Genomic DNA, 24,699 nt, shown 5'->3' on the forward strand with positions numbered 1-24,699 from the left:
GAGGACACAGATATGTTCCACTCCATTGTTCTTCCCAAGATGAATGGCACCCAGGCAGAGAGTCATATTCCACCTCTATCCCCTAGTCTGTGACTATTTCTTGTGCTGCTGCCCTTTCCCGTTGATCCAGGCCACCTGCCTACACTCCTGGACTCAATTCAACAAGCTGCAATCTTGAAATTATTTTGAATAGCAATGTGTCAGGGCTGGCCAGTACTGGAGTGAAAGCAGCCAAGTTATGGCATCTGAAATTGGCCTAAACAGCTTCCCTACTGGATCTTGTTTTAGTTAAAGTGAACTTTTATTTTTTTCCCCACACTATGGCAAATTTCCCAAGCAGATGTATTTTCTTTTCACCATATGACTTTACTCATTTTTCCATGGCAACACTTATGCTAGATGGTAGCGTTCCACCTCATTTCAAATACATCCTACAACTTCCTCCAGCACATGTAGCCTCCATGTCCTGTAAATCCTCTTAAGAGATATGGCACACTGAAAAGAAGCTTTTAGGATTAATTTGTCCCATAGGACCATTATGCACATGCTTCACCCTTTAGGTCTATGATATTCTCATGTTACATGTATGTGTGCAGAGTACAAAAGTCACAGTCATGCAAATGACACTACTGCCTTTGAGGACTATTAAGCAAGGTGATGAGGGAGGTGATGAGAGCTTTGGCAGCTACTGATAGAACACAGGTACTTTTGGTGCTCTGACAAAGGTGAGTATCAGAAGCCTAACACTTGGTATGAGAAGGTTTTTCAATTTGCAAGAAAAAAATCACAATAATACCTTCCGAGGGGGGGAATTTTTTTCATAAGACTAAGATTTTCTTCTAATCCATACTACAACAAATAAAAGACTTGAGAACTGATGAAACTAATACTTGGATGATTTTTACTTTATTTTGACTAGCAATCTCTAGTTGATCAATAGAACCAAACCAAGTCATAGACAATCTTATCATGACTTTGATCATTTTAGAGAGACATTTCCCAAAATTGAGTCTTTTCCATCACTTCCTACAGTTTAGTATGCAGTGTGTGATGTTTTTGTCTAGGTGTTGGCTTGGTTTGTTACCAAAACATGAATATCATTTACTTAACCAAGTTTTACAAGGCTTACTTCTGAAAACCTGCAATTATTATATTTGTCCCTCATTCTATCCATGCAGTTCACATCAGTTTAAGTCTGTACTAGCTAGTCTCCTAATGATTTTTTACATTGTTCTGAGATTACTTATGGCATTGATTGCTTTGTCACTCTGTCGAGTGTGACACTGCAGACACTGTCTCACTGACTCTCCCATAAGTCTACCCACAGGACGAAGTTCTCATGGACATCAAGAATGGTTGCACAGTCATGTCTTCTGCTCAAACTTGTCTTCTCAGCATGTTAAGCATCTCCACTTCCTCCTGGTTTTCATTTTGAGTGCATAGTTCCTTCCAATTCCTTGGTCAGTGAAAATCCCTCAATTACATTTAGGCAGTCCCACTGAGATCATATATGCTTAGCTAAATGTGTAGCATGGTTACCTGTGATGACTAGGGGCTGGATGTAATAACACAGTCTTATGCCCTGACCTCCTAAATCAGGAAAGTTGTGGACTGTAAAGAGGAAGAGAAAGTTTGCCGTTGAAAAATTTAAAGATTTAATCCATCCTCTTAATTATACCTCTCTTCCCTGTCTCTCATCTAATTCTTCCTTCTTTTCCACCCTTTGTTCCCCTCCCAGCTCAACATATTCAGAAGTCACCTACTGGAATCTCAGTATAAATGCCCACTAACATCTGTGTAATACCTGTTATGACAAACTAGTTATGAATTTACAAGGACAGAAGGATGCATTTCAAGGGAAATTTTCCCTTTGAAACATTTACATGCATGTCACTGCTGTTCTCAAGGAGAATGGGCCTGTGCTCAGCTTGGTGAGTAAATGGTAATGCCAGAATAATTTGAGCAAGAATGGACATATGGTCTGAAGCCCTTTCAAACTGGCTACACAACCAAGTTCCCTTTTTTCTGGGACACACTCTTAGAGGGGTGGAAAGACAGAGATAAGGAAATTTTATGATAATATTTTAGTATCTGGGGCTCTCAAAGCAAAGAAAAACAATTTGCACAGAAGAACCCTGTGAATTAAAGCCCACGATTAGAGAGAGATGCTATGACACAGGGAGCACTGGCCTTGGTTTTTGAAGCTGTCGCATCCCTGAAGCTCTTACTGCTTTAACACTTCAAAGATGAAGCCAGAAGTCACACACTGCAGTTGTGTCAGGTTTGACTTTAAAAGTCAGGTGGTGTTGTTCTTCTTTCCTTTCTCCTTCTTGTTACAAAATACTTTACAGAAAATAACAGCAAAGTCACTGCTGAATTCTAAGGGTCTTGAAAATTCAGATTCCTGTTCTTTCAGAGTTTGATGGGTCGGTACCTATGAGGCCACAGCAGCATATAACTGAAGTCTGAGATATTACTGTTTTGTTTATCCCAACCACCTTTTACCCAGCAGCTTCAGACCACTCTGAACCTCTAATAGAAACAGGTTGAATTGCATGGAATCAACTCAATTAAGAACATTGTAAAACTGATGGTAATTGCTTTTTATAGGATAAGATTTTTTTATATCAGTTTTATGGATTATATATATATATATATTTTTTTAAATCAAAGTTCATAAGAATAAACAGAAATGTGATTAGAAAGCAACCAGAGAAGTGGAGAACAGATAGCCTCATCATTTATAAAGTACAGAACACTATGGTCCAGAAGCCTACCTGTCTACTGAGAGGTCTGTCCATAGTGACACTTGTGCATCTGGATATTTTGCAGTCATGTTTCTGTAATTACCTGTAGCACTTTTGAATTCATTGAGACACAAAACTCAGTTCCATCTATCACATGGACTCTTTCAAGACCTGGTTTCAAACTAAAAAAGTCTGCCTAATTTTATGCAAAATGGAGTGGTCTGGAGAACCTTCTGTGCCTTGCATAGCTCCTCAGCACCTTGTAATAATTTTTAAAAAATATATTAAAATCAAGTCAGCTTTGTTAAAACTGCTGAAGTCATTTAAAAGGATTTGAGACCCACTAATTGGACTTTCAAGCTCTGTAAATTTGTCAATGCTGTCATAAGTAGCTCCTCAGTGCCTTGTAAAAAGAAAAGGCATTTAGGAAGAAACCTTTGCCAGTTAAGGGCTACAAAACTATGATGAACAACAAGATGGCATAAAATTGAAATGTCCAATATTTTAATTTGATATGTGGCTTATTAATGGACAAAGTTTCTGAAGTTAAGGAAGTGTCACTTCTCTCCTCTTGAAGAGTCGGTGTTACAAATGTCCTTCATCAGATTAAAAAGGGAGGAAAGAAAACAATGATGAAGTAATGTTGATGAGCTAAAGGTTCCAAAATTATTATATCATAAGTCTGGGAATTCCCCTGAAACATATGTATTTTGCTGATACAAAGAGACAGGCTTTTTGAGCAGCTTGAACTTCAACGATTCTCAGTCCATGAAGGCTCACAGAGTTTAATTCTCCTGTTTTTTCACTACCATTTCCTTCCCTCTTGATCAGTCATCTGAAACACTAATTAGATCCCACCATTTACAGAGCTACTAAAAAAAATTAAAAGATAGTAAAAACCCAGAAAGTTTAAAGTTATATATGAAAACTTGCTGTTTATATTTATTTAAGGGAAACGGAAGATTTTACAGAAAGGAAACTGGTCTCTTAACTTTCTAAGCTAGGTGAATAAACAGTGACCAATCTTCTGTTCAACAATTTCTTTTGCAGGATTTTAGTTTAAGCAGAGGGGAAAAGATATGGAAATCAACTAATCATTATACATGTCAGCAGTGAACCTTCCAGTCACTCTGCAGAATTCTTTGAAGAAAGTCTCTGTACATCCTGCTTTCTCTCCTAACCTGCATTTGCTTCCTAAAAAGCAGTCAGCTCCTTCTCTTTCTCTAGCTGTGTGCTTACCAGCTGGAAATCATTCTCTGTCCCTGATTCTGGCATCAGCACATCCTTTGCCTGATGGAATCTAGGTGCTTTCTTATGTCTTTAAAACGTCCCACCTATTGTGTCAAAATTAGCTTAGACAGATTCATTCCCAACTAGACCTCCCTGATTTACACTATAATCACACATATTGCATGATTTATGTGTATATACCCATATATCAGCCAATGAAGAAACAGAGTAAAAGGCAGTTCTTGTCCAAGGAACCTTAAAAGATTGAAAGACAAATGATGGGAAGGCAAAAGTATCACTTGTTTTGTTTCAAAAGAGGGAAGAGAGATGCTGAGAACCATATTTAGACTGCATTTTGTATATCTAACTTGAGAAAACAACAGTGAGTGACCCAGACTGGCTATTAGCTACACTGCTAGACCCAGGTTCCCCAGACAGCCAGTGAAGAGGAGCGGACAAAACACCAAAATTAAGCAGTCTCGATGCTCAATACTCAGTTAGAAATCCTTCTGTAGGTCATATAGCAACTCCCTGGCAGACCTGGGGTTTAGCTAGACCATTCACAAAAATAAGACTCAAGTTATGTGATTCAACTCTCTTTGTAATTTGTAATCTGATACAGAAACTAGAGAAATTCCGACCTTTCAAAAGCTACATGGGATTTTAACACTGACATGGAGCTACTATCCAGCTGAGCAATTACTGAAATACTATCTAGCACTGCAAAGCTCCAGAGGGTATGCCTCTAAAAAGCTGAGCAAAGACACAATTTGCCAGGCTGTACTGACTCACACCAAGGCCCCCCCTACCCTAATACCCTGCTTTACATGCAGACACCTATGGAAGGATCAGCACAGGACACCACCCTCCTGCTGTCACTTTCCCAGCCTCCAACCATTTCTACCGCAGTGGATCTCCTGAGCCTAAGGTGGTTTGTCTATTAAGAAATGCTTTGACTTCTCTTTAAAGTACACCTCCTAATCTATCCCACATCCTCTGACAAGGAGTCCACGTGCCTCTCACCTAATACGTGAAGATCCATCATCTTATGTTTGCTCTGAAATAGTGTCTTACTGATTGTATCTGATGACCAAAAGTTCTGATACTGGACTGGCAGAAACCATGAATAGTCAGGCCCTACTCACTCTTCCAGTGTTATGCATGATTTTGTAGATCACTGCTATATTCTCCTAAATTATCTCTTTTCCAGGGTGAAGAGTCGTGCATACTCAGTTATCCCATGTTTGGAAATTTTTCCAAGATTATGATCATCTCTGTCATTCCCTTGTGAACCCTGTCCAGTACGCTGTCTGAGAGATGAGGACCAGACCTGCACACAGGATTTAAGTCCTGGGTGCACCACAGAAATACCCAGCTGCACAGTGATGTCCTCTGCTTTATTCTCTACTCTTCTCGTAATAATTTTCCTTTTTATAGCTGATATCTTAAAGGAAATAATTATCATGACTCCAAAGTGCTATTCTTGGGCTGTCACAGTCACATCATCTCCAGTCATGTGTATTAGTTTGGCACCAAATATATCAAACATGAGTATGTACCCACATGCATACATGCACTGGTATTTTCAGCCAGGTCTATAAATAGGTTTGCAAGTGTAATATATTTTATACATTTGAACAAGGTACAAGAATTTTTTATTAATTATATTTAAACAGCAGTCACAAAATAATGGAATTAATCCCATCCAAGGCTTAAATTTTGTATCATAACAAAACCACCACCAGCCACTGGGAACTCATTCTTGGACTTTTGTGTATTCATATTTGGTCTCATTTTAGACTGTAAGCATAGGATCATTTCACCCTCTTACTAATAGAGACACAACTTCAGTATTACACTTGACTATTCAAATAAATTACTTTATAATAACTTCACAGAATCACAGAATAGTTGGGGGTAGAAGGGATCTCTGGACATCATCTAGTCTGATCCCCCTGCTCTGAGCAGGGTCAGTGAAAGCAGGTTGCTCATGGCCACGTTCAGTTGGGTTTTGAGTACCTCCAAGGATGGAGACTCCACAACTGCTCTGGGCAACCTGTTCCTCTGCCCAACCACCCTCACAGTGAGGAAAAGATTTTTCTTACATTTAAAAAGAACTTCCTGTGTTTCAGTTTGTGCCCATTGCTTTTGTTCTGGCACTGGACATCACTGGGAAGAGCCTGGCTCCATCTTCTTTACACTCTCCAAGGTAGAAGTAGATAGGACAAAAGATTTTGGAGTGAACAATTACATACCATCAGGCTTGGATTCAAGATGTGACTAGCCTTTCCCTGTGCAACATAAGGGGTGATTTAAGGCTGGTAAGATTATATTTTATCTTCGGCCACTGTTGTTGAGGTGGGTGATACACAAAGTGGTTTGTATACCCAAAATGCACAACAGGCCAGTTTTGTACAAAGCACTCCATCTCCATTACAGCAGAACAGGAGGGAAGTGCTGGCAGATTTTGTCCTAGCAAAGGATGCCCCTATAGACACATCACTGCTAAGTACATCCCAGTTCTTTGTGCCAACTCCTTTCTTAAAAGTCACCACAAATTTCACTAACATATAATCAACAGCTCTGCTTATGGGAAAAAAAAATATGAATATCAATATTTTATGCTGTTTCCATTGACTTCCACCTTTGGAAAAAACTGCAAATGCACATCTGTTTGAGGAGAGGGACACAGCAGGTTAGGAGGCAACTCTCCCCACAGCTGATAAGCACACAGTCAAGACACAGCCCTGCCATAGGCTTTGTACATGCTGAGCACCTTAGATGCTGGTTTCTCAGTCAGAGCAAGGATAGGAGGGGAAGGGAAAATGCTAAAATAAAAAGAGTTTGCAAAAGAGAAAGGGAGATTCGTTGCTAATGCACCCTCACTCCCTGCCTTGTAATACAAGGTAGGGATGAGATTGCCCAGCACTCTTCCCTCCAACTGCAGCTGTGAATGATGTTGCTAATCACAGAGGCTTAACTGATGTTAGTAAGGTCATTAAGCATAACTTTTACTTCCTCAGAGCTAAGTTGTGTGGATACCTACACTGAAGGAGCTAAGTTGTTCTCAGGGTCTGTGCTCAGGGCCAGGCAGAAAGCTGAAATAGCTGAATACTTAGAGACAAAACATGGCTGATATACACCCTGTGGTAGAAACACCTGGCCAGCCAACCACTCAGCTAAACTAAAATACTAGAAATAACAGTAGCAAGGCTCCAAATAAGAAACAAAAGAAGAAATAAGGGTATTATGGGACTCCATTTAGATATAAAAATCATTTCTCCTGTGTCTTCAGCTGCTTCTGTCTTTCAGAGAACACATACAAGTTCTCCGCTAAAAGCATTCCTAGCACTGGTTGCACTGAAGCATAACACAGGAAAAAGTGATCAGAGCTCAGCTGGATCCTATTTTCTATATAAATTTTTGCTAGTCAGCTGGGGATGATCCACTGGGAAGAAATGCACATTTTTTCCAAAGATCTAATCACATCTGAGGCTCCATTTCTTATAACTTCTCTCAAAGGACAGTATCAAAACCTTCGGAGGAAATCATTTGAATGACTGGCAAATGAAATGAGCCATTAGATATTGTTTTTCTCTTTTTCTTTGGATAGGTGATAAAATGTAATGCACACAAGTGTATGAGGAAATGTATAAAAAGTTTGGTTTAATTTCACCCTGCTGTGAGCAGTTTTGTTACTTCTTCTTACATGTGAATTAGGCAAGTCATTCTTGAGAACTTAACCCAGACCACTCTCTGAATATAAACTACTATATATAACCTAGTCTGGGTTGTTTTCATTTACTTTTAATTATTAATTAACAATTTTTTTAGAATATATATATTTGCTGACTTAGTACTAGCTTTTGTGTGGACTCTCCTTAAACTATGCTGTGAGATTTTCTACCAGATTGTTGTCCCCATCTTCCAACTATCATGATGCTATGAATGTAATGAAACACTAAATAGACATGTTTTTACATGACAGAAAGTCTGTTACTACTCAAGTCAACAGAAAAAGTATTTCCAGCCTTGAACAGGAGAGAAAAGCTTGAAAATGTTACAATGTAATACTACCTTGATAACTATTTTTTAGAACAAAGATTTAATATGATTTAGATCACACAGTTCCTCACATCACTGTAAGGAAATGGTTTGGCATACACTTTTCTGAAAAAGGGATTTTCCCAGTTCTTATAACTATAAGATGTCATTAGATACCTGTCTTGATTCTTTTAGATAATACCAGTCACAACCTGGCATATAGCAATGCATTGATGCACCATCACAAATTCAGCAATACAAAATGACACAGTAATAATAAAAGTCTCTTCATGAAGAAATGGCACATGCTGGTCCATATGAGTTGAGAACTATGGGAGACTTTTAAAGAAATATTATTTCTAAACAAATTTTTGGATTAAAGAAATGCTCCTTTATTTGGAAACTGCACTGAGAAAATTTCATTTGCCAAGCCTGTTAATAATTGGGCACAATTAGCATAATCCCCTCAACCCATTAAAAAATGCAAACATCAAATAACAGAAATTATTAAAATGTCTTCTTTTAATTATAAATTTTGCCTTTTCAAAAAGTCATGGCTAAGCTCAAGAGACACTCAGCTAAAACAGTGTAAGTGAACTACTTGAGGGAAAACCCTGTGCCCTCAGGCTGGCACTAGCCACTTGGCAAAGCACAGCAAAGTATCACAGCTTCGTCTTTGAAAATGTGCGTGGGTGTCTGTGGCATTTTCCTTGAGGAAATGGTACTTACAGTGTGCTTAATGAATAAGGGAATATGTTAAATTTATGGGAAGAGATAGTCCTTAAAACTGCTTATCTCAATGAAGAGCACAAACTGCCCGGTAAAATCATCACAACAGCCATTTCAGCAAAACTCAAAATAGCCAATGATCTCTGAAACTCCTCCTCTCCCCAAAATCCCTCTTCAACACTGAAAAATCTGTCAACAGCCGTCGGTAAATGCCACCGTCCACTGAGTCCCCCCTTGAAACACAAATGTGCCTGTTTGGATTCTCAGACCTTCCAGGATCTCCACCCAGCAGAGGAGCATTCTCTCTTACTCATGGCCATGGTAATTACTACAGCATAACTTAAATTTTTCTGATTCCAGGTTAAGTCACAAAACTAAGCAGTCATCCACTGTTTATCAGCTTCTGTGTACAGAACAGGGTCCCTTCAAATTAGTAAAAACACAGTGATGCTTTGCATAAAGCACTGTCCAAATTTTACTCTCTATAGATGGTCAAACATTTTCAATCAAACTGTTGTTTAGATAGGATATTGGGATTTTAAGAGAAAAAATTTATTAAAATGTAAAAAACACACCCAAATCCTGACAGTTTAGGGATGTGTGTGGGCACACAGATATAAATAAAATGCAGCACTTCATGCAAGGCACAGTGGTGTTTTCTCATATGCCCATCTCTTTTCCCAGTTAGAGTTGCCAGCTGGACTGTATCTGGCATGATGCAAGTGCTTTCTCTCTCCAGGAGAGTGAGACCATGGCATATTACAGCATATATACCCTAAACTGGGAATACAGCCAAGAGAAGATAAAGAAAGCTGGAGACATACAAACCCTAAGAGCCAATGGGGATAGCATTTACAAGGGATATCTTTGCCTTTCAGACAGTATTTTTGAACATATTAATTTTTTGAGAAACAAATAATTCTAATGGAAAAAGTAAATCAACTTATTTAAAAAAAAAAAAAAAAAAAAAGCAGGAGGAGCATCTTCTAGTCATTTACTAGGCAACTTTATCACTCATGTTTCTCAAGGAAAAAATTGCTTTAAAAAGAAAGAAAATGTTATTTCATTCTCTGCTCTTTGCTTTGACTTTGCTGCCTCTTTGTCAAATGTGCTGAAGGCACTGCGTGCCTGAAAGACAGCCTGTTTTATCCAGCTGTTTTGGCTGATCTAATAAAAGATATTACCTTTCCCTACAGTCTTGCCTCTCATGGAATATTATTTCACTATAGTGTACTTTTGTCTAATCTGCTACAAATGTCACAAACCATATAAATAAGAAGCATTATGATATCCTTTTTGAAACAAGCTCTGTCACTTTATCCCCATTCTGAGAAAAAAGCACTTTCAATACAGAAGAAAAAGAAGAACAAGAACATGCCTGAGCTGTAGAACTGGGGGTTACAATGTCAGTGGAACAAAATACACACTGCACCCTGCCCATCAGCTGCTGCACTTCATACCAAAGCACCATTTATTGCTGTCATGGCATACTCTACTCCACGTACCATGACAGGCAAGGCTGCAATCTCATTCACATTTTGGAAAGTGATTTCCAGCCTATGAATTCACTCCTACAGTTTCTCCTCACAATGCTATAGTTAATACTGAAATAACTGAGTCGTTTGTCTCATTAAGAAATGCCACATTCAGCACATAGCAACCACTATTTCAAATTTCACTCAAAATTCAGATGTACCAGCAATTAATTTACCTTGCAGAATCTTAAACTTTAGAGTATTTAAGGCATTTCTGCCTTGCCACTTTTTCAAATTTCAAAGCCGGATAGAAAGAAAAAAAGTTGGATTTTAATTACAAATTACTTTAGTGGACTGACAGTCACAAAAGGATGCCTTTATATTAAAAAACTGATTACGCTGGCAGTCTGATTCCATTTGCACTAGGAATTTGCACTCACATCTGTGTTCTGCACTGGGGTATCTGTGTTTTTGAGGCATGGGACCACAAGGTTCATAGTCCAGCACAGAGCTATGACTAGCATGTAGTTTCATGTGTGGTTTAAGTTTGTATAAAATGTGTAGCCATAAACATTTTAAACTAAACTTTTTCTGTTCTGTTTATAGCACATACCAACATATCTATTTTGACAAGTTGTGGAAGCCTGCTGCTAGCCCATTATCATGACATGGTGCTTTCAGTGTAAGTTCTGAAGTTTGGTTTGGTTTGTTTCTTTAAAGGAAGAAGTAACACTTTTGTGGCTGTCACATACCCATTTTCTTCACATGAATCCTATTTTTGCTGTTGAACACTATATAGTTGGCTAGTGGCAGATTTTTATTAATAATATTTATGATTTAATGGGACAGATCTCTAGGAGAAGACTGGGGCAGAGAAGAGATGTGGCTGCAAGATGCCCCTCAAAAATTATTGGATCACAAACTGGCTATATTTCCTTATGGTGAAACCCAAATTCTCCAACTATTGGAGAGACAATGCATATACAAAAGTCAAAGGACTGGATGGAGCACAGGAAGGTGTGTGCCACAACGCAAAGGTGGGTTGCAAGGGGCTATAGGGAATCGATGCTAAAATTTGGGATGTAGGATTTGCTTCACATGAAGAAGGCCAGCACTGATTTTAATGCATCTTGGAATAGAAAGAGATTTTGGAAGAGACAGCTGTTGTTTCAAGTCTAAAGTTTGGGGTGGGGACTTGCAGCTGGTGAAAAGTGGGGTAAAAATACAGAATGAAGGAGGAAAAATAATGTAATAAAGGAGATGGGATATCTTAACTAGAACTTCAACACTAATATCATGACAAAAAGGAGCTATACAATATTTGCTGTGTAAATAGGGTGAAAATGTCATTTGACCATGTTATTTGATCATGATGGCATTTGCAATGTTGTGAGTTTTAATTAACTCCCACAGAGTTAACTGCTGATCAAAGAACTAATTCTGAACAAGTGATGGCCCCTCCCCCTTCCAATCCAAGCTTAGACAAGGCACCTGTAGAAATAAGCAGACAGGTAGGAGAGACCAAGGAATAAGGAGCAATATAAGGTATGCAAAAGGTGGAAATTTATAAATAACAGGATGCATGAAGAAAGGATTTCAGAGTAAAAGAAAATTTCCTTCAAGGCAACTTTCTCACCTAAAAATCTTTTTTCCCCTGTAGAGATATAACTCATTAACTGTTCAAATGAGAGTTGACTCAAGTTATACTGGTTTTGGTACTAAGTCAGCTGGAGTTCAACTAATGTAAAACAATCTGGGTCTGGAGCCAAAAATTCAAATGTGTTCACTTTCAGCATTAATTCTTTAATCAGAGGAAAGGGGCTTTCAGCCAGTAAACTAAATCTGTTCTCCTTCTTCTCCATTCTCCTCTTAATCTTGTCTTTTACTGAGCTTGTTTGCAGTCATAAATAAAATAATTAATGAGCATTAATGGCAATGAAGAATAAAACTAGTATTCCTTAGGGCACACTTTGTCTAATTATATTGTTAAAGTATTTTAACCTTCCAGTAACGTAACAGTATTACTTTTATTACTAATGTCAAATTATATAAAAAGAAACACAATTAAACCTTTTTAGCACTCAATTCTGATTTCTTCCTCAGAACTGTAAGTAGGAATCACTGACAATATAAAAATGGGTAGTCATAAAATCTAATACAGGAAAATAACATCTATCCCATCTTCTGCTTCCAAAACCACATGTTGATTTTGCTGGAACAACAAACAATATCACATCATTAACACCTTTACACCCTGCCAGCAATCTCATGGAATAACTAAACACAAGAAAATACATGTTACCATGGAATGAAAAAGGTCTAAATCAAACAGAGTTTGAGGTAATAGCAAAAGAGTTGGTCAACTGTTCATTACCAGTGACTAGATATTTTCAAAGAAACTCAGTAGCAGTCACAGTGATCCTGGGACAACCTTGTCACATCCTGCGGGCAGACTTGGTAGTCTTATTATTCCTTCCTGTCATCATCTGCTTCACACATTCCTCCAGTCTGAATCAAGATCTGCTAAGAATATAGTAGATACTGACTGATCCACTACTTCAATATCTCAAAAACTATCCCTGGAGTTACTGAAAATAAAATATTGCTTCTTTGCTAACTCTTACATTTGCTGATAAATTCCAGCTAAGCACAGCAACGCACAGTGAGCCTTGGAATGCTTCAGACATTCTCTAAACTGGGAGCTGCAAGGGCTTAACAAGGTCACATAGATACTCCTGAACAATCTGACAAACCCTCCCAGTCCAGCAAGTATAGATCATTCTTCCTTCAGAGTCACACAAAAATTATGTTTATTTTCTTCTAGTGAGCATGCAAAAAATCCCTAGTCAGCCGCCAAAATCTCAAATAACTGCCTTAAAATTTATGTTTGTTTAAAAGTAAGACATTTAGGGTGCGTACTCTTTGCTCTCTCAGGTTTTAGTCCATAGGGAGCTAAACAAGATCCATGCTTTCACACATTTGCCATGTTCTGGAAAACTGTCATTTTTAACTTAAAAATCCTTTTCTCCTGAAACTTCCTGCTCCAAATCTGGACCTTCCAGACAAACAACTATGACAATATCTGACAAAAAAATCACATCATACCACATTAGATTCAAAATAAGGTAGCCAGTACCTAAATGACTTAGTGACCATGTATATCATCATCTCTAGTAGGAAGAATTAAAGATACGTATTTTCTGAGGACACCTGGAGTTTACTAGGATGATGCAGATGAGTACCCCATGATTGGTCTGTTCTGGCTCTAGCTAGAGAATTTCCGCACACATTAATACCTCCTGCTGCCATGATACTTAGTAACCCAAAGGACAGAAGTCTCATATTCAGTGGGTGGTATTAAAGTGCTCTTATAGCATCCCCACAATAAATACCACGCTGCTCAGAATTATGGACAGGCCTTGCGAACATCTCTAGGATCATATAAAACTACAGAGCAGAATGATGTCACTACAAGATAAAAATTATTGTAGGGTGCAGAACAGCAGCAGTGTTTTAAACACAGTCCTACATCAATTTGCACCAGCAACACACTGCAACATAACAGGAATGTTTTATTGCCTTAAGGCATGCAGTTCACCTTAACACCTCTGAGTGCTGTGTATTTGTTTTCCACAAAAACATGCTGCATGGCTTCAGAAGTCTGTTATTTCAGCATCATCAATATCACTTTCTGTCTCGCACCCTGAAGTTTGTCTAGTGAATGAGACACACATTGCCTTGATACACTGCCATGTTTTTTTTCACTGCTGTCAAGCGGTTGGATGCAAGGCATGGCCTGTGGCCTCCCTTTTTCCCTCTGGAGGTACCAGACAAAATGCCAGCTTTAAAACTAAACAAGCAGTAGTACCTGAGGCAGCAGCAAGGACAGAGGAAGCATAAGGCTGATAGATGACAACACTGAGGACAAACTACACAGTAAGTGGGACAAAAAAAAACTTTCAGAACGTCCTTTTGTAAATACTAAGCCAACAATTTTTTTCAAAGCTGAAGGAGAAATAGCTGACCACAGAGATATGGGAGAAGCAGAACAAAACAAGTGTTTAGAAGGGAGGCTAGTAACAAGATCATCTTATTAGCTAATCCATGATCTCCCAGCTCTGATCCATGCACAAGCAGGACTTCAGTGTTACTGTAGGGTTTAAAGTTGCCATCCACCAGCTCAGCTGCAATAACTGGCAGGCAGCCACAGAGGAAGACATGCTGACTTAGCTCTGAACCACAGGGCCAATCCAAACTGCAGGGCTTCACGTCTGCAATTATCACAGATCAGCCACTGTCAACCCATCGTAACATGAGTCTATCTAAGTCCTGACAGGCTAACTAAGCTGTGGTCTACAGCCATAGATTTAATCTCTGTAATATGCAAAATAATTGCATTAATAGTATGAGCCACCACAATACAACAAAATGTTTTGTTAATACAATAAGTGCTGACTTAAGGAGTCACATGTCAGCACAAGGATAGTAAGTACATTATCACAAAACCATTCCATACACAGGCCTATAATAGCTGTTCCACTATTCACAACACCCAGCAGTTCACATGGCAAAAGATGGAAAAAAACATGTTAGGAACCTCTACCTAGGAAAAATCACAACTAATTGTCAATTAACTAAACTGCCTCCCTCTGAGGTAGTGATGTATGTATCTAGACTCTCTTTACAATGGATGAAGAGAAAAAGGCATGCTTGTGGCCTGGCTCATCTCATCCTAAACTGGACACATAAACAGGTCAGAGGTCTACAAAGGGACCCATGGGAAGTATTTCAGGGGAAAGTATCTTCTACACAGGCACCTGAGGGCACATTACAGCAATACCAGTGCCTGTGTGCTTCTGTTTTCTGTGATGAACATGAAAGCTAAGCACAATACAGTTACTAATATGACCATAATACAGATGAGAAATTAAAGAGCTCAGATTTATATTGGAAATTTATATAAAGGATGCCACTGCCTATATAATGGCAGGGAATGTTGTGCCTTTGTCCAAACCTGATTCTGAAAAGGGCAAGTTCTCAGCTCTTCTAAGGTCAAATAACACCATTTGATTTCAATGGAGCAAGAAATACATCACTTGGGGGTCTGGATTACTGTTTGGTTTGCAAACGTCTCAGAGCTACCATTTCTGAGGTTTCTTCTTCTCTTCCCTACTTTTTCTGTCTTACATTTTTCATTATTCAAATCATTGCTTTAAAAAGCAAATCTACTAAAGAAAAAGAAAATGTACTAAATGAAAAATAAATTCTACAAAATATCCGCTCCTATGCAAAAAATTATTTCTAGAGTGACTGCCTTTTTCAGAAGCCACTTCTTGCGGCAACTTCTACTGGATATCTAAAATGATATGCACTGGGATATGGGCAATGAAAGACTTTCCATTAACAGCAACTTCTCATCAGGAGTTGACAATTCTATTATCCCTTATCTTTTCCCTTGACATGCAGTTGCTTTCCCAACCTACAAAGCAAAGGCAGTAAGGCCATGAGGTATTCTATTAAATTTTCAAAACATAAGACTCAGTGTCAGAGACTTGACCCAAAACATAACTTGCAAAATTGGTTTGCCAGCAGTGTGTATCCCCCTGCAAGTCTTTATAGCTAATGGCAGGAAATTGTTCCTTTACCACATCTCCCAGGTGCAGGCAGCAGAAGCTGAAGCCAGCAAATGGAGACATGTCTCAAACTAACCAGTTCTTCTCTGCATTTCACAACACATCTGTACTCTTGTTGCATCCTTTTAATTTAGGCTTGTAATTGAGTCCTCTGAAATAAATTGTTAAGTATCTTTAGTGTCAGGCATAACTGTCAGGAATGTTAAAATGTGATACAAAAGAGAATTTGAATAAATATGAGGAAGGCTGAGGGAATAGGTTGTGAGAAGTGCTCAGATGACAGTATGTCACATAAAAACTCCTCCAGCCCAATATTCTGTCTGCAGAAGCGGCCATTAGAGCATGCTTAAGAAAGATTATAAAGAACGTGGCAAATATAATAATCCTTCCTCAAACAGTCAGCGGATTAGAGACTATTGATTGTCACAGGGCTTCATGGTACAGATGAGGCATAAAGGGTTGGGTAAACTGCCTGCTTCTTGACAGCATATTTGACCCCCGGGAGAGATATCCCTGTTTAGCAAAACTAATACAACAAATGGTCTCTGTAATGTGACAGTGTCCTGAATCTCATACAGTCCTACTTAGGCAGACCTGCCTCTCAATGGAGAATATAGATACTGAGTTGGGAGAATAACATTCAAATTCTAATAGAGAGCAATTCATGCCACAGAGGCAATTAGAAAACTTCAAAGATGCCATTTCTTTTGGAAAACTCATTTAGCTAGTACTTCTCCACCCCACTTGCCCCAGTAGCCTACTGTCCTCTCCCAGGTAGGAATGATGCTTAACCACAAAACAGCCATCATACTGGAGCAGACCAGAGGCTAATTAGGCCCCTAATTTGTCTGTCTGGCCAACATTCTAGACTTCAAGCAAGAACAAAAAAATCAGGGTGATTATGGAGCATATGTGCATATGGCATTGCCCTCCCAACCTTTACCTATTAAAGTTTCAGCCACTTTCACAGCCAAGTATGCAGTTGGACCAACAAGTTCAACAGATATTCATGGACTTATTCTCCCTGAATTGGTCTAATCCATTTTAGGGAGACAAGCTCATTTGACTCAGTTCCACAAACACACAAGCCAATATAAATTAACATGGAAAACATTTCTTCATAAGAAATGAACAAGATGGTGTTGTATATTTGTCTTCCTTACAAGGGAATGCTATGCTAAGCAAGAAGAAAGTCAGCCACAAGGAATAATGACAACTATCACTTGAGCATAAAACTGTCACAGGGAGCAGCAAATTACCATTCTCCTCTGTGGGGAATCCTGGCTTACACCCCTGGTCTGGAGGACATTTAGAGAGCAATGGAGGAGCATGGAAGAACATGAAAGAAACCTGTAATCTCAGTGTACCATAGGCATTAATTAACCTGGCAGCCATCCAAACTGCTGGCATCAAAATCTGCTTATCTGAGAGCTGCATGTTTCAGCATTTCTGCAGACACTACTATGCACAGAGACACTGCATTGCACAGGGAAAGCAGACTACTGAAAAATAAGAATAAGAGGCAGAAATGGAGGAACATTGAAAATTATTACATTGCAATCAGAAGATCTGTTAGTAGTTGGAAAAACATGCTATCTGAAGAAATGTGCATCTGAAAAAAGCAGGGGTTGCATCAAGAATGAAATAAAAACAACTTTGGGAAAACAAGCATGAATGCTCTCTAGTAAGAATACACCACAATCAAGTTATAATCGTGCTGAAGCCAGAAAGGGATAACAGTTCCAGTAAAGGTATTTGTCTCTGAAAAGGAATTTTTTTTCTACATACCTGTCCAGTCTCCTACTACTTTAAGGTGGACCCCAAACGTTGCTTTGGTATCTGTAGGGCACTAAAAATATTAAATATATTAAGGACCACTTCTGAGTAACAAGAAAATATCAAAATGCATTCAAAGTACAGTTGTTAAGACAGAACCTGGTGTAAATAGGTCATTCCTGAGCAGCCATACCAGCAGCTATACCCTTTCAAAATCAAGTCTAGCATCAGAGTACAGGTCAGGAAGAGGAGAATGGCTAGTCTCCACTCAGTCTTAACCCTTTCTTCTGGTCACGGAGGAGGTTGGGATGGGCTTGTCGGTCAGTGTAATTTAGAACAGACACTTCACTAAGCATTACTCAACAATGATACCAACTGAGAATACAACAGTACAGAAATACTCTTTCTACCACTGACACTTCTCATTTAAAATCAGGGACTACCCCATCATTCCTAAATCAAGGTATTTAAGAGACTTCTGGTTCTTGAATGTCAGGGCACATGTTTTCAAGCTGATCTTTCTAACACAACTAATGTTTTCTTCTCAGTGGAAACTGAGATTTTGATGCACTTCACAAGAACTTAGAGTTTGCAAAGGAAAAACACCAGTTTGCACGGCACATCATAAAAAATCACTTTGCAGCCACCATTCTCTCTCTGTACCTATGCCTTCACCTTGGGGGCACTTACTTGTGACCATCAACACAGGAATGATATTATTTACAGTCTTAGCCACACCACAGTATCTAAAAAACACCAGTCAAGCCATGTCTAGGGTCTGAGAAGCCCCCTCAGTTTCATTCCTTGTTAGCCCCAGCGAGATTTCAAATGTCTAGTCAGTTTTTGCAGGTACACCGAATGATTTCACACATAAACAGGACAAGCAACTATTCCTCAAGAAAGACTCTTCACTTTCCTTCTATAAACCAACACCAGATTTCCTTCTGATAGAAGATATCACTACTGAGTTTTAATGCCTTTCTTGGAACCTATAATGATTGAGCCAAGCTCTGTCATTAATCTAACACTCAACAGATGACACTCCCATCCTTTTTTTTCCTACTGCTACAGAAAAATATGAATTTTGAGGAGTGGGTTTAAATTCAAGGAACACATCTATATTGTAAATAAAAGAGGCCCAGGTAAGAAATCCAGGCACAAAAAAAATCATCCACCATGCTTGTGAGGACACTTCTTGGCTCTGTTCTGCCAAGTGTTCCCAAGATAATCTCTTCTGCAGTGGGAAACCACTGGCCCCAGGGCCGAGGGTCAGTACTTATCAGTTCCTTATTTAGCAGAAGACACAGATAAGGCGTTAATATTCTCTGCATCTTGACAAACCTAGAACAGGGAATACAATGTCCCAGCTAGTCACTCCATTTTCCTGAAGAGGAAGAGAATTCTTGTTAAGAGTACTGATTAATAGACAGGCTTATATTTATTTTTTTGTCATCTTTCAAGTTGTCCTATAAAAAATTGGTACAGAAACTTACAGTGAGAATTATTTCAGCAAGTTTCAGCTTTCAAAAAAATGGCATCAAGGGAGGGATGCAGGCAAATCTTACACAATGAGGCCAGTATTTGCTGTGGATAGTTGCAGTGTCTTCCAACAAAGACCAGTTCTTGTAGGCAAGTAGCCTCTCAGCTAGAAAGTTGCATACTGGCAGGAAAAAGATCTGTTCTCCTGGGGGCTTCTGCAAAAGCCTTTAGCAGAGTTTATTTTTCAGTCTCGGCTGTCCCAGGGCTCTCTGTGTTTCACAGGAGGTTGAGTGATATTCTTAGTCCAACTATGCAAAGTCCCAGTTCAGCACATCTATAAAATTGTCCGTCATTCCCTCCCTCCTTCCATTAAAGTTAATGGCAGAATACCCCTTGTCTCCAGCCAGAATAGGTTCAAACCTGTTATCCTTTACATTACCTTTGTGACTAACTCCTTTCTGTACTACTTTGAAAAATTATCCAATAAAAAATAGATTTATTTCTCTTTAGATTTTAGGAAGCCTATTTTGATACCTGTAATATTGTATGAGAGTTCCTCAGAGAGTTCTGGAAAAATCCTACTGTGCTGCTAAATCTTGCCAGAAGAAACACATCTATCATCTAGGCTACAGAGAGTAAATTTCCCTCAGTTCAAGAGAGAAATATTATGGATGGTCCAGTGAAGGGCCACCAAGACAGTGAGAAGACTGGAGAATCTGATATACAATGAGAGGTAAAAACAGGAATGTGCTTATGTAACCCACAGAAGAGAAGGCTCAGGGAGATCCCTGTCTTCAAATACCTAAAAAATAGCTAGAGAAAATACGAAGGTGCTCTCTTCACCACCATGCTTGGTGACAGGACAAGAGACCCGGGGCACAAGTTGCTTCAGGGGAAGTTTCATCTGGATACAAGGAAAATATGCTTCACTATAGAATAGGTATCCAGAGAAATGGTGCAATTTCTCTTGCTATTTCAGCTTCATAAGTTCCTGGATAACATAATCTACAGCCCTTGCACAAGAAGGTTGAACCAGATGATCTCCAGATACCTCTACCAACTTAAGACCTTTCTATGGACCTGTAATTTTAACTTTGAAAATTGTATTTATGTTTTTAAGGAACAGAACACTTATTTTACCTCTCTCCTCCCCATAAACACAATTAAGTCTCCAAATTGTGGCTCTTTCCAGAGTGTTAGATAATATAGTCCAGAAGCTTAAGAAAATATGCGAAGACATTTTTTCGGAAGTTTAATCACAAAAGTGAATAAACTTTCCCACGTTATTAACAGACCACTGAGCATGTGTAATGAAATGAAATGAAAATACGTTCTTATGCATTTCACCTTCTTCATGAAATCACAAAATCGTAGGATAGTTGAGACTCGTAAGCACCTCTGGAGACCGGCTACTTCAATCCTCCTGCTCAAGCAGGGTCTGTGAGAACACTTGGCCCAGAACAGTGTCCAAGTGTACTCTGAATGTCTCCAAGGATGGAGGATCCTCAGCCTCTCTGGGCAAGCTGTGCCACCCTCACAGAAAAAGTGGGGTTTTTCTTATGTTCAGAGGGAACCTCCTGTTTGTGCTGTCCTGTCACTGTGTGCCACTGAGTTTGGATCTGTTTTCTTCACTCCTCCATCAGTGTGCTCCAATATGTCCATGTCTCTCTTGTACTGGGGAAACCCAGAACTGGGCACAGAGCTCCAGATATATCATCTCACCAGTGCTGAGCAGAGGAGAAGTGTCACCTCCCTCAACCTGCTGGCAGTGCTCTCCCTAATACAGCCCATGAGTTGGCCATCTTTGCTGCAAGGGCACATTGCTGGCTCATGATCAACTTGGTGACCACCAGGAGCCCCTGGACATTCTGTGCTGAGCTGCTTTCCAGCCAGTCAGTTCTTATCATGTACTAGTACCTCGGGTTATCCCTTAAGGCAGGACTTGGCAATTCCCTTTTATGATCTTCATGAGATTAGTGTCAGTTCATTTTTCCAGCCTCTCAAGTCCCTCAAATGGCAGCACAACCACCTAGTATATTAACCACTCTTCCGAGCTTTTTTTGTATCACTTGCAAACCAATGTTGGCCCCTGAGGTATAACACTACTGACTGGCCTCCAGCTGGACTTCGTGCTACTGATCACAATCCTTTCTGCCCAGCAGCTGAGCCAGTTTTCTATCTACCTCCCTGCCTACTCATCTACTCTGCACTTCATCAATTTCTCTATGATGATTCTGTGAGAAACAATGTCAAAAATCTGGTGAATTAGGATGCTCTTGTCCATTTTACATATCTAAATCTCTGATCACCTATTTTACTTCTAATTTACCATATTTCATCTTTAAAACACTGCACAGCTAAATGCTGCTTCAAGATCCTTATTACAGTCAGCTCATACACACATTTAAACTGACATCTATTTATGTTCTATGAAGAAAAGCACAAGCTGAAGCACCCTCTTGAATTGGAAATCAAGAGAATAAGCACATGAGCCTTGGTCAAATAAAGGCGTATCAAAGGGGCCTCAGCAATGCATGATGTCCTCTCTGCAGCTGTGAACAAAACCAGCTAAAATTGTTTTTAAAATGAGTTTTGGTGAATAGTACTTGGATTCCCCCCCTGCTCCTTTTAATCTGGGAGCCCTAAGAAACATTTCAGTATTAACTGTGCTGTGGTGAGAGCTGCATGCAGCCCCTTATTTCTTCCTTACTGCTCAATACACTGCCCAAGAGGAAATAGTAAAGATTAGCCAATCTTGAAATAAAAAAAATGCTTTATTTTAGTTCCTTTTCCTTAAATAAACAATATTTTCCAAACAGGTAAATCACTAAATTGAATAATCTATAGGAGAAGGGACATTAGACATTGTTAAATAAAAGGTCACAAGTGGTAAGTTTTATAGTAGTTTCTTCCACATTTTGAAGAGTTAAATGAACCATTTGCCAGACATTTGATTAAAATGCTATGGTATATAAATTAGCTGTGGCAGATTGTGTAATTATGTGAAGCTATATTAGTTTTATTCCAACCTCAAGCTATCTATATATTTAAAATGTGAAAAGTTTTACAGGCAGGAACATCTACACTAATCAGGTTATCTGCCAGAATTTGGCCATCCTCCAAAAACAACTGAAAACCAAAGGAATTCTGTTAAATTTAGTAGAGCTGTGCAGATTTACTCCCCTGGAGAAACCAAACCATGTTCTTAGCCTTGGAAAGTTGGTAGATTTCCTCAGAGTTGTTAATCAGATGCAAGAGAGTTTACAATGCCTATTTTTATTTTATTTTTGTATATATTTTCACAGTCAAAGCAGTAAGAATAGTATTTTACATGTAGATAAAACTTATGGAATACAGATTATTCTATATCTTGATGAAAAAAACACCTTTCCATATACTTTTTTTTTCCTTTTTTTTTTCAAGCTAACTTGAAATACTAATGCAAATTACTACATAGGGAATTTGCAACAATTCCTGGAGAACTTTACGCTTATAAACCACGAAATTAATTATACTCACTGGTAGCTGTAGCTCTACTATTTATGTCTAAATTGAGATAAAATATAGATTATAATTTTTAATAATCTTAAAAATTTAATTAATGTGTAACACACTACTACATCAATACATACTTGAAATGTATTTGATTTACCAGTTTTCCATTGTGAACACAATTGTCAGTTGTCCTCTATGCCTTGCTTTTATATGAACACAAAACAAGTGAATTAATTACTGTTAGATCATAGTGTTAATACTTTACACCCACTTTATATTGAAATAAAAATCTACTAGAGGTGATGAGCAGTGGAGAAATCTGTGTGTATGAGAGCACAACATATAGCAAATGAAAGCTATTTTACCGGGATCTGTGTTTCCAGCTTAGAACATCCGAATATTTAACACCACTGGTATCTCCTCCCAGTCAAGAATCCTGCTCAGAACAAGAAACAGGACAAACCTTATTGAAATAACTCTAATGGTATTAAATACTACTGAAATATTGTACGACACTCTTTTTAGACCTTGGGGTGCAGGGAGTTGGGATGAGTCAGCAGCAAACTAGCAAGAAAGCAGAAAGTTAATTCCTGAATGTTTCCAGTTCTTCTATACATCTCTACCATAAGAATTGTGAAGACTCTTTGGAGAGATGCTAGATTTTGGTTACAGTGCTGTCACAGAGGCACTGATGTCCACACCAGGATAACACTTCAGAATATCTACTATCAGAAAAAAGGAGATGAAGGGATGCCCAGTTATGTACCCCCACGTGGCTCAGCAAATAAAGCTTCTCACAAGTTCCTGTGGAGATACTGCTCTCAAGCTGATGTACCACAGAAAACACCAACTTCTGTGTTTCGTGCTGTAGTAGGTGGTCTGAATGGTGCCCCAAGTTACACGGATCTGTGCCACAGCTGGAAGAACAAAGTGAAACTTCATCTTTGTCTGATGAACTCAAAATGTTCATTGTGGAGTTTGTTTAAATAAAGGGAAACTCCTTCAAAGAAGACTTTCACTTTGGGGAAAAGGACATGATATGGCCCTAACATGGATTTGCAGATATCCTGGCAGAGACTGTAAGCACTGCCGAGCTGCTGAGCCCCTGATCTGTTTCCATGACTCTGCCCACCTGCCTGGGTGAACCAGCTGCACCACAAACCCTGTTTATCAGCCCATCCTTGCTCCAGACTCAGACAAACTCTTACACAGATAAAGAAAAAAGACTGATCTTGTTTGGGAAAGAGACATAACTAGGGGGAGAAAAATGAACTGAACACAACCAACTTATTTTTCCTCACATAGAAGTGAAAAAGAAAAAAAAAAAAAAAAAAAAGGGTTTTCAACTTTGTCAACTGACAAGAAGATGTGAACCTCGGAAGCTCAGTAAACTGTAGCTTGTCTGGTTTCATACAGAACTGATATAAACATTCCTAAAATGATTCATCCTAACATTAGAAAATGAAGAGGAGTGATGACAAACACAGGCATGCTATATAAAGGTAGCCAAAAAATAGTAGCTAGACTTCAGTCTGACTCATAGGAGGTGAACTCTGTTACACGGGGCTACTGCTGTTTTAACTAATGAATCCCATAAGAAGCAAATTTTAGAGGAAAAAAGTTAATCTGAGGATTTACTCTTTTAAACACAGCTCTGCCTCAAAGGCTAGGAGATTCTCTAAAATGGCTCTGTTTACTTTTGTGTTTTGTGTTACTTTACAGATTGTATTTTGTCTAAAAGCTTCCCCTACAAGAGACTTGGCCTTAAACCTATCCTAATTTAACTGGCAGACACCAGCAGACATTATAACATCTCTGAATGTGGGGAAATCCTAACCATGGAATATGATTTAAGTATCAAGGGTGTCTGGATGATCAAGGAAAGACCACCATGCCTTGAATACTCATTGCTTCAGCCAGAGACCTCCCATTGCAGAGCTGACTGCTTTCAAGCAGCCCAGCTGCAGAAATATATCCCAAACACTTTTCTCTTTCGCTTTCCATTCCCTTATACTCCTTGTTGTACAACCCCAAACACCTGCAGTTTAACTAGTGGAAAAAAATACACCATAACAACACTGTGGGATGTTC

The 24,699-nt window shown here is 38.9% G+C and overlaps 1 protein-coding gene across 1 annotated transcript in view; it reads right to left on the minus strand.

Annotated features, from left to right (window-relative positions):
• The window catches only part of NOX4 (NADPH oxidase 4), a 105,841-nt gene that overhangs the window by 39,231 nt on the left and 41,911 nt on the right, over window positions 1-24,699 (minus strand). The window contains exon 12 of the mRNA XM_042792642.1: window positions 17,647-17,707. Coding sequence (XP_042648576.1) covers window positions 17,647-17,707 — 61 coding nt within the window. The remainder of the gene's footprint in view (window positions 1-17,646; window positions 17,708-24,699) is intronic.

Source organism: Tyto alba, unplaced genomic scaffold, assembly GCF_018691265.1.
Source record: "Tyto alba isolate M040663 unplaced genomic scaffold, T.alba_DEE_v4.0 Super-Scaffold_2, whole genome shotgun sequence".
NCBI classification, from domain to species: Eukaryota; Metazoa; Chordata; class Aves; order Strigiformes; family Tytonidae; genus Tyto; species Tyto alba.